Genomic DNA, 10,292 nt, shown 5'->3' with positions numbered 1-10,292 from the left:
AACTTGTCTGCGCAGATGTGGTTTGAACCCACAGATTTGAGAGGTTTCGCTCAAACCTCCAACTCCAACTTCCAGGTTTGCACACACCTTAGGTTGGTGCAAATCTTCCGTCCACACGCAACGATCTGTCTGCGCAGATGTGATGTGCGCAGACATTTGCGCAGACAGATCGTTGCGAGTGGACGGGCCTTAACTGTGGCCCCTCGAAATATTCGGTATTCGCTAGCGAAAAATAACGTGGCAGTTATTAATAACCGTTAACGATAACGGTTATAAAAGAATAACTGGAATTGTGATAACAGTTACTCGAGAATAACCGTTTGGCCCACCTCTATCGTGTGTGAACGCAATGAGTCCGCTCTTTAGTTCCTGCCTGCCCTCTGTCGACGTCAGTCCGTACTACTCGGCCGCTGCGGCTCGCCACCACCACCACCACCACCAGCAGCTGCTGCTCTCTGGCGACGCTACTCGACACTACGTGGAGCCAGCCAGGTGTAGAATTCCTGCCTCTGTTGTCTGCGCGCCTGACACGCCACAGCTAAATGCGGCGACCGGACTGACGCCATTAAGTAAAAGATTTATTTTGTTTTACGTCGTTTTATCATCGTAACAATACTTTAGCGGGAGATGGCTGACCCTGAACCAGCTGATCCGAAAACAGTAATTTTATGATGTAAAGTAGTCATTGGTGCAGCGAATTTCATTGAGTGAAACGAAGAAAAACCTGACATAATTTTATGTGAAGCAGGCCTCTTCAGGGGCCCTCACACGTCCAGTAATACTGTCAAACCGTCAATATGCTGACCGTCTGAGAGCCCGTACACTGATGAGCTGTATTGATGGCCTTCAAAGTATTCTCGGTATTGTTAATACATACTGAAACTGTGGGGTTAAGTATTGACGGTTTGACAATATTCTATATTCTGATGTTGACAGAGCTTCACGTATTGGCCACTCAGCATTAGTTTTCTTTGCTTGCTTTCAATTCGCCTTTGTTCGTATCACACCTAAAATTAAATTTTTGAAGTGATCTTTTAACATAGAACAATTTTAATAGACCGATGTGAATGTAATCACTGTATATGCCACTTTAGGATGGTCAACGGATGATTGATTCTCTATGTCAATGCTTACCTTAGTATAGTATCGGTTGATGACTTACATAACAGTTCGGAAAAGCCCTTTCTCTTACAAAAATACGTCATATATCTGAAATGACTAATAATAAATCCGCGAAATGCATATCAGTTTCTCGAAATTATTAAAAAACGTAAAAAAAAAAAAAAGATAGTTTTACGTCTGTTGCCTGGACGTATCCCTGCTGGGCAGATATATAGTTGCTTCACAAGTTCCCTAAAATTTTAGTAATTATGTTTGCTACTACTACAGAACTAGACTCTGAGCATTCGAATGACCTACATGTCGCCAGAAATCTCTTTGTTACTCGTAATTTCTCGTCAGCTGAGACTGACTCTCTCGTTAACGTAGGTTGCTTCTCTGATTTATCTCGCCTCAACATTAGTAACTTGTTGTTCTGGTATGGTGCAGGACTCACCAGACACAAAACTTCTGGGTCCATGGTTCTGATTATCTGTAAATAAACACAGGGACAGTCGGTCGTTTTTTCAACCATTCTCACAGCCATTTCGTCTTTTTAATCTGTCATCCATTGCTTGGAAGCAGTAGGTAATATAACTGCAACACACACTCTTCCTTTCCCGTGTTCGACATCTTAGCTTGTAAAACTTGGCTGTCAACTGAGGATTTTTGTCAGTATTATTGATTATGTGAGGTCACTTCAGTATATTGCAGGTTTGACAAACTACTATTATCAATAAATATTGAGCACGTGCAGGCCCCTAACAGTTGTCTGCACTATGCTGTCGGCATCTAGTTTAAAATAACTAGAGTACACTAAGAGTGTACGATAGTAAGTTCCAAAGTATACCCGAAATTCAGTTAGAACATGACTAAAGTAACGTACAACAACGAATTGATGAAGCTCATAACTAGCTACGAATGTGTCTTATTTATAATAACTGAAGATGATGAGTTGCAAAAGAAAATAAACAAGAGATTGAAAATGATTTGGGGCCGCTAACCTGTAAAATTAAACTTCCGACCGGTCCGAAATAGAGGGTATTTGAACAGTGCAACCAGGAGGTTGACTTGTAGCAACGAGATATCGCGGTGCTCATTAAACGGGGGCACAGGAAAGCACCATTTGGTCAGAACACTCAGGAGCCATGCTGGGGTGGTGGGCGTTATGTGGCGTGTTGGTCCGAAGCCAGGAGGATGGAGCTTAGGACGTGCTCGTTGCATTGCATCAACAGGTTCGGAATATAAAATCCAAACCTTGCAAAAATTGATCAATGAAATGTTTTAATCTGCTGCGACTAAGTGCGACAAGTTTTCAATTTCCCACATATAATAAACACATTAGCAAGAATGTTGCTGGGTGTGAAGTACATTCCTTACAAGATGGCCATAGATATGGACATTTATTCAAATTTTCTGAAGCAACTGGAAACAAGTAATTGATATCGGTAAGGACATCGTTCTTATTTTCAGCATTTTCCTGCTGAACAGCTTATTGCGAGATCCAGTACACAGCCGTTACGTCCTGCACTGTTGCTCGACGTCGCCAACAGATGTCAGCTCGAAACGCCGTCGGGAAAACATGGCGATCGTTATATCCCTAGGTTCGTTTGATCAGTTACCAGAATGCGCCAGACAACAGGCTGTACTGCGCATGCGCAGCTACGATGACGTAGCAGCCCGTGCTTGGTGCTTGCTCTGCTGATACGATTTTCGTCGTATTTCTGGTGGGGCATCACGTGACCATGTGTAGCCGTGCCGCCCGTGCGGCATATTTTTGAGAGGACATACTGAATTGTACTTACAGCAATTGTTTTATCATATCCCACACAGATAAAGGACGCAAATAAGGAAGCAGTTCTTGGCTTTTGAGTCATTTCAAAATTAGACTCCACAGCTCGAAGTACCATAAAATTTTTGACACTTTTTTTTTTTTTTTTTTAATTCGTGCTCTGCAATGTTGTTATGTAGCATTTCCAACACGTTTACATCTACACACCACTGCAAAAAGCTACTAGGATGGAATACAAATTACTTGCAACAAAAAAGAGAGAGTTTCTCGTGTAGCTTACACCGGAATGAAGGACAATAAATTTCATGACGTAGGCACGCGTCATCGCGTGTTCCACGAGTTGTCCGATCGACTGTTGTGTGAATGCTGTATACATCGACTGTTGTGTGCATCTTCGATCTGCATTGCTATTTGTTTGTGTAGTTTCATTGTCCGCGTGTCCGGTGTTGCTCGCGTGAACGGCGTTCTGAACATGGGCTCTAACGGAGATGAGAAAGCTTTCGAACAGATCCTTCAAGATAATCTGAAAGATTTCGCTGTCGGTAACGACGGCAAATACTGTGGCTCTGTGATTCGGAGGAAGAGATCAAAAGACTATGAATAGTCTTAAGTGCATAGGGTATTCATACTCGGTAAGGAGCAGCCACCATCGCCAAAAATTGCATGAAACCGCCACCAGTAAGTAAATTAGTGTCTCAAGTTTTTGTCCATGTGCTTCACAGTTAGTATACTAACACCATGAAGTGTTTCCTTTTTGGCAGAGTTATTGCTGTGGATCTTCAGTGAAAAAGAGTTGCTCAAATTTCTTTTCTCACCTCACCGACATTTTTGCTGTTTCTCATGAACATCCTCATTCCGTATTTCTGATTTCATGAGTCTGCCTTGTCTACCAATCCCTCCACTATCAGAGTGTTCTTTTCCTGTCAAGTCCTTGCAGAGTTTCTGAAGTCTTGCTCCCATTCTCTAAAGCATATGTCCTATAAATTCAAGTTTTTTGGTTTCACCATATGGTTTAGCAACCTCAACACTTAAAACCTTCAGAGTCACCATCACAAAGGTAGTGAGTGTATTGCACATCTTCCCTAGCAACTGATCTAATACAAACAGCTTCTGGATTAGAAAGGCATTTGAACACGAAAAAGAAGAGGTACTACACATAAGATAGGTCCATCTTTTTTGAAAGTGTACAATTATTGTATTGCTTTAATACCCAAATATGTATCACCATAGTTGTGGTGTCCTCAGCAGTTTCTTTTATTTATTTAGTGTGTATCTCCTGTGACTGACAAACCAAAATCAGCCATGGGTCTAAAGACAAGTGTATTAATTTAGACATGTGTATCATTTTGGTTCACCTGCCTCGAGAAGACTGGGTGTTTGTGTTGTCCTCATCATTTCATCTTGAAAGTGGTGTGATTGGGCTGAGCAAAGGTTCGGAATTTGTGTGGGCACTGATAACCACGCATTTGAGTGCCCCACAAACCAATCATCACCACCACCAGCATTTTGGTTGGGGGATGCAGGACACACACAAAGTAGATAAAAAGAAATAAACCATTGAAGGTGCCACAACTGTTGTGATAAATGTTTAGATATTAAAACAATAATTATGTATGCTAAAAGGTGGGCCCATGTTTAATTCATAATTATTTTTCTGCAGGCACAGGAAAAGAACTCAAAATTCCAATAGTTTATGAGAAATGCTTCTTCAAAATTCACAGTTGTGCTAAAGTTCCTTGCAGAGTATTACTGGAAGGCTTCAATTTCTGATGTACTTAAAGTTGCTCTTAGTGAACTGGGTTGATTCATAATAATTACATGCGATTATCTTTGTTGGCATTTAAGAAGGAAGCCCATAATGAACAGAGGCAGTGTCTTATATCATCAAGACTATTGGTGTTCAGAGGTGTCATACTAACTTGCTTAGTAGTAGACAGTGGTAGTGTGCAGAGAGAGTGATGTCAGAAGTTTTATCAGGTCCCATATTTTAAAATATGGATATTATTTTTCAGGGGGTGAAAGAAGCAGCCTAAAGTGTCTGTTCCCTGCAGTCTGGCCATTTAGCCACCAGAGAGCTTATCAGTTCCTTCCGTAAATAGGGTCCCACCCGGGTGATGAGTGGGAAGGGGTTCTTGTAGTTTCGATTCTGTCTCATTTACTTCTTCAGTTCAGACTCCTTTCACTTCACCCCACATTGTGCAGGCAGATACTTGCTGAAATATCCCAGTTCCTATTCCACATCCCTGTATAATGCAAACTTTCTGATTTTTTGTTAAATTACACCATACTAATTCATTTTGTTGGCCATCCATGTAGGATGGAACTCTTGCAATCGTGTGTGTGTGTGTGTGTGTGTGTGTGTGTGTGTGTGTGTGTGTGTGTGTGTGTGTGAGAGAGAGAGAGAGAGAGAGAGAGAGAGAGAGAGAGAGAGAGAGAGAGAGAGAGAGAGAGTCACTAAAACAGATATGATGGTTATGGTTGCATAAATATATATGGCTACACATCTGTTGCTCATGTGCCTAATAATGGCTGATAATAGGCTGTAACATATTTCTTTACTGTGTTTTCAATAAAAGATTCCTCCAATGTCTACTTTCTGGTACATGAAAAGCACAGTCACTTACAGAAAACATTTTCAGCATATGCTGGCTTAAAACAGTTGTTTGTTAGGATAGTTTGACACTGTTCTATTGAACAGAACTAAATGTTATCCTTAACCACAAGTTAGATCAATAATATTTAGTAGCTCTTTAACAGAGTTTAGAACTCTCCTGATGACAATAATATTTTTGATCTACTTGTGGAAGCTTATTACAGCCTTTTCCTGTGTGCAGGACACAAATTTGGCATTTACCTTAGATTTTTAAGATTTTGGTGTTGGTCGGATTTAATTTCATCTTTGTGTATGAAAGATGTTCTGTAGGAATTATTTGATTCTGCAGTAATTACAAAGATTTCACATTACATTTTGAAACTACAGTGGATCACAGGCATTACACATATTAACAAGTCATGTTATACCTTCATCAGTGTAGTCCATATGAGATGCCAAATGTTTTTATGGTAAATTTTCACTAACTTTTAAGCAAAAGGCACTGCACTTCCCAAAACTTGATAGGTGTAGCAAAAACCCTACTAATTTTTTTGCTTAAATTGTCGAAAAGTTTTGTAAAGTACAATGCAAAACACGTGATACAGTGATTATGACAGTGATTATATGAAATGAAGTGTTATGAAGCATAGATCGTGAAAGTGAGCCCTTAAGGCTTACAGGTTATTGCACTTTGAAAGTAAACTGCAGAACTGATTGAGGTATTGTCATTTTAAACCTTGATCACTGTACGAAATATATACTTGCATGGAACTCTCAGCAGTTTTGAACAGAGCACTACTCTTTTTTGTATCCGTACTTCATAACTTAAATATTGGTTGTACCATCTGTACAGTACTCCAGAAAACGATGCCATGAGTAATTATGAAGTGGTTATGTACATGCCATAACATTTAAAGCATAGCCTCTACACTAATGATTCATATTCCTGTCTTGTCATGTTATTATTTTTATCTGCCATCCTGTATTACTATTGGGTGTGATGTGTTTGAATATTTCGGTGTTCTTTTCTTGTTACAGTTTGTGTGTTTCATATTTTCTACAATTTTGTAATTTTAATATTAGCACTTTACTGCATTTGGGAGGGGGGGGGGGGGGAGAGAGATTATATTTGGTGTGTACATTGGTACAGTGAGTTTAAAAGTGTTAGGCAACAATACTTAAGTCTGAGATTTAAATATTAATTGTGATTTAGAGTACTTTGTTGATATAGTTTTATGTACCTTTTAATCCAGGGTTCACTGTTAGGTTTCTTGTAAAATTCAAATTATTTTGGGCTAGAGAAAACCCTGTATGTGACTCTTCTGGATGTAGCATTTGAAGTTATATTTAATATTCTTTATACTTTCAGGCTGACCATGTTAACCCAGCAAAAAAGAGATTGTTGATTATGGATACGAAAAAGAGCGATTGCCCTGCCACTTTTTCAATTAAATGTGTTAAAGTGTATCCAGGCTATTCTGTTCAATCAGTAGATGATCGTGAAATTAAAAAGAAAGTAAGTATGGGGTTTCTATTCTGTAATTTGATGTTTTTATGTCATTTGTTCTAGAAATAGTCTATTGCTCCACAAACTATTTGTACTTAATGCGTTGTCTCTTGTTAATTATAATAATTTTTGTGTTAAAGGTTGTCCACAGTTTAAAACAGGCTTTGGAGGCAGCCAATAAACCTGAAAGTGTTCTTCGCTTTTATGTGAGGGCGTCACCACCAGACCACCATACCCACAGCACAGAAAGCATAAAAGCAAGTGGAGACATACATCCCTTGCTAGCTGTGGAAATAGCAAAGGTTGTTGAAGATGGAACTACATCTGTGAGAATAATAAAGTTGCATCTTGAAAGATTTGTGAACATAACCTTCACTGGACCACACAAGCCAGATAATATGAACACTACATTTTACCCCAAACATCTCACAATATATAGTCATGTATACAGGGCCCTTAAGAAATTGAAGAAAAGTGTGTTTGACCAAGAGGCTTTGCAAATGCAGGTTAATGAGTGGCAGAAAGAATATAGAGGTGACAATATTTTTTTTCAGGCCTTTTTCAGATGTTGATGGAGAAATACAGCCATTGCTGTTTTGTTACGAGGGTGCATGGCAGAAGGATATGTTAAAAAAATATGGAGATGTATGTTTGCTTGATGCCACTTACAAAACAACAAAATATGACATTCCTTTATTTTTTGTTACAGTAAAGGCAAACGGATGCTGTTTAGTGGTAGGTTTTTTCTTTATTCAGGTAGAAGATACAAGGTCAATTGCTGAAGCACTACTTGTTTTCAAGAGGTGGAATACAGACTTCAACCCAACCTACAGGGTTACTGATTTCTCAGAGTCCGAGATAGCAGCAATTAAAGAAATATTTCCATTTTCAAAAGTGTACTTGTGTTCATTTCACAGGGAACAGGCATGGGGGCGATGGGTTAAAAAGGGAGGGAATCTAACTGATAAGGAGTCTGTTCTGGAGCTTGTGGCGCTATGTTGCAGCGTCTCCATCTGAGGAACAGATCAAACTCAATGTTGAAATGTTAGAGACTCATGAGGTTTTTCGTAGGAACCCCAAGTCACTTATTTATTTTAAAAATCAATGGCTCTCAGTTGCTGAAAATTGGGTGAGAGCTTTCGAGAATATTGCCACATTTGCCAATATTAGAACCACAAACGGTGCTGAAACAATGAACAAGAAGGTCAAAAAGTCTTTTCTGAACTATGACACAGACAAAACATTAACAGGAGTTGTTAAGGTATTAGTAAATAGTTTCATTCCTGGCCTCATGAAAAAGTATTGCCAAATGAATTCTGTTATTAGAAAGAACAATGAAGTTGTACCTGCATTTTTGCATGGAAAGACACAGGAAAATATAACACACGTGTGGAAACGATATTCTTCTGCGGAAGAAAGCTTCAGTAAAGAGTCAGTGTCAGTAATAAGTGAGGGTGTTTTTTCCGTGAAAAGCGACACTTCAAAAGATCTTAGGTATACTGTAAACTTTGCGGAACCAAGTTGTACATGTGAAGATTACCAAAAGCACAAATATATGTGTAAACATTTTTGTGCCATCTTTATTTTCTATACTCAATGGGGTTTTGACAAAGTAAATGAAAAGTACAGAAATAGCCCGTTAATTTGTTTGGATAGGACATATGGGTATGGTGCAAGTGGCAGCTGTATTCCACAGACTGATTCTGCACTGCGTTAATTAGAGGAGTCCAGCAGTGATGATGCTATGAATGAAGAGCATAACATTCCTGAACCATCAGCTTCTCCTTCATCTCTGTTTCGAGAGGCAAGAGAGAGATGTCGGAATATTATAAATCTCACATACAGTTGTGACAATGACACGATAAAAAAGTGTTAGAGGCACTTAAAAATGTGGAACATATTGGTTGTCGAACCCTACAGAAAATGGTCTTCCTTTAGCAGCAACATCATCTACAAAAATGTAGGAACACTCATTTAAATGGAGGTAGCATTTGTGAAACATGTATTTGCCCTTTTGCTTTTCTGGATGTTCATACAGATTTAAAAATGAAATGGATTGATCAGAGTATGGTGAGTTAAGTGTCTACAGCAATCACTTACATTGGGAGATTTTTCAGTTTTACATTAAAATATGTGGTAGTACAGCAAATTTAAAACTGGAAGAACTTCCCAACCAAAATGAAAGTCATGGTTACACAACTTGCCATACCCTCATAAATACATTTTACCATCAATAGTTAAAGTAGATACCCAACTGTGTGCTGATTGTGCTACTACTGATACTTTTTTGTTAAGTGGAATTGGTAGCATGAAGCAAGACTGGAAGTACCAAAAAGCTCTTCTTTATTTCTTATAACAATAATAATTATTATTATTACACTTTATTACAAATATTGTCAGAGTTATTGGAGAAATACATAATAGGTGGTACCAATGGTCATTACTGAAGGTTGATACAAGAGAATTAAAACTCTGAATGGTTCCTAAAAAGCAGATCTGATCAAATTTTACAGAAAGCTACATGTAAATATACAGGAGTAAAAACTGTCACCACTGTTGGCATGAGAGTTTCCATAATGCTATAGCTAAGACTTTGTATGTAGTGTTTGACGATTCAGTATGGTACTTTTCCAGTAATGGGTAATGAAAATGTCATGGCGCCTGTGCAGAAGTGCCTATTTCATATTAGAGTTAGCGACCCATGTGTGCATCTGTTTAATGTTGAAAAGTGTTGTTTTCATATATGTTTGATCGGAAGTTAAACAACAACACTTTTCATGTAAAACAGATGCACATGTGTGTATGTAATTGTAACAAGAAACATATGCACATGTGCCATGTTCATTTCCCATTTCTGAAAAATGACTGACCATTCTAACTACATTTTATGTAGGGTTTATGTAAAAATTAGTAATGTTTACAGGGCTTTCTTGTCTCTTTTGCAACAAGTGAGGGATTGGCGGCCATTTATGTTCCACCACAGTTTCCGCACAAAATACTCAAACTTACTACTTGCACTGATTCAGTACAAAAGTCAATTACTAAAGCATATGACACCATTGCATTGTTGTATCTTTCTGTGCAGGCTCAGGGATATATGTTTCAATGGTAGGATTTTTCTGGTGTGTGTGTGTGTGTGTGTGTGTGTGTGTGTGTGTGTGTGTGTGACTACTTCCAAAAGCAGTTCCTCAACCATTTAGTCTTGTGGATCTCACACACACACACACACACACACACACACACACACATTGATATTCTTTAATTATCCTTCAAGATGCAGCTGGCTAGTAGTACGCATCGCA

At 38.7% G+C, this 10,292-nt stretch overlaps 1 protein-coding gene across 2 annotated transcripts; it reads left to right on the top strand.

Annotated features, from left to right (window-relative positions):
• Positions 1-3,302: 3,302 nt before the first annotated feature.
• On the top strand, positions 3,303-7,605 carry LOC124587782. Of its 2 annotated transcripts, none has more exons than XM_047131462.1 (3): positions 3,303-3,522; positions 6,853-6,999; positions 7,131-7,605. In XM_047131462.1, the coding sequence occupies exons 1-3, from the start codon at positions 3,487-3,489 to the stop codon at positions 7,560-7,562; spliced, it is 615 nt and encodes a 204-aa protein (XP_046987418.1). In that variant the 5' UTR covers positions 3,303-3,486; the 3' UTR covers positions 7,563-7,605. The 2 variants fall into 2 exon arrangements, with proteins under 2 accessions (XP_046987418.1, XP_046987419.1); XM_047131463.1 differs by having other exon boundaries at positions 3,303-3,568.
• Positions 7,606-10,292: the final 2,687 nt, after the last annotated feature.

This window comes from Schistocerca americana, unplaced genomic scaffold (assembly GCF_021461395.2).
Source record: "Schistocerca americana isolate TAMUIC-IGC-003095 unplaced genomic scaffold, iqSchAmer2.1 HiC_scaffold_62, whole genome shotgun sequence".
Lineage (NCBI taxonomy): Eukaryota > Metazoa > Arthropoda > Insecta > Orthoptera > Acrididae > Schistocerca > Schistocerca americana.
The sequence above is the reverse complement of the archived record's forward strand: the minus strand, read 5'-3'. Positions and strand labels throughout refer to the sequence as shown.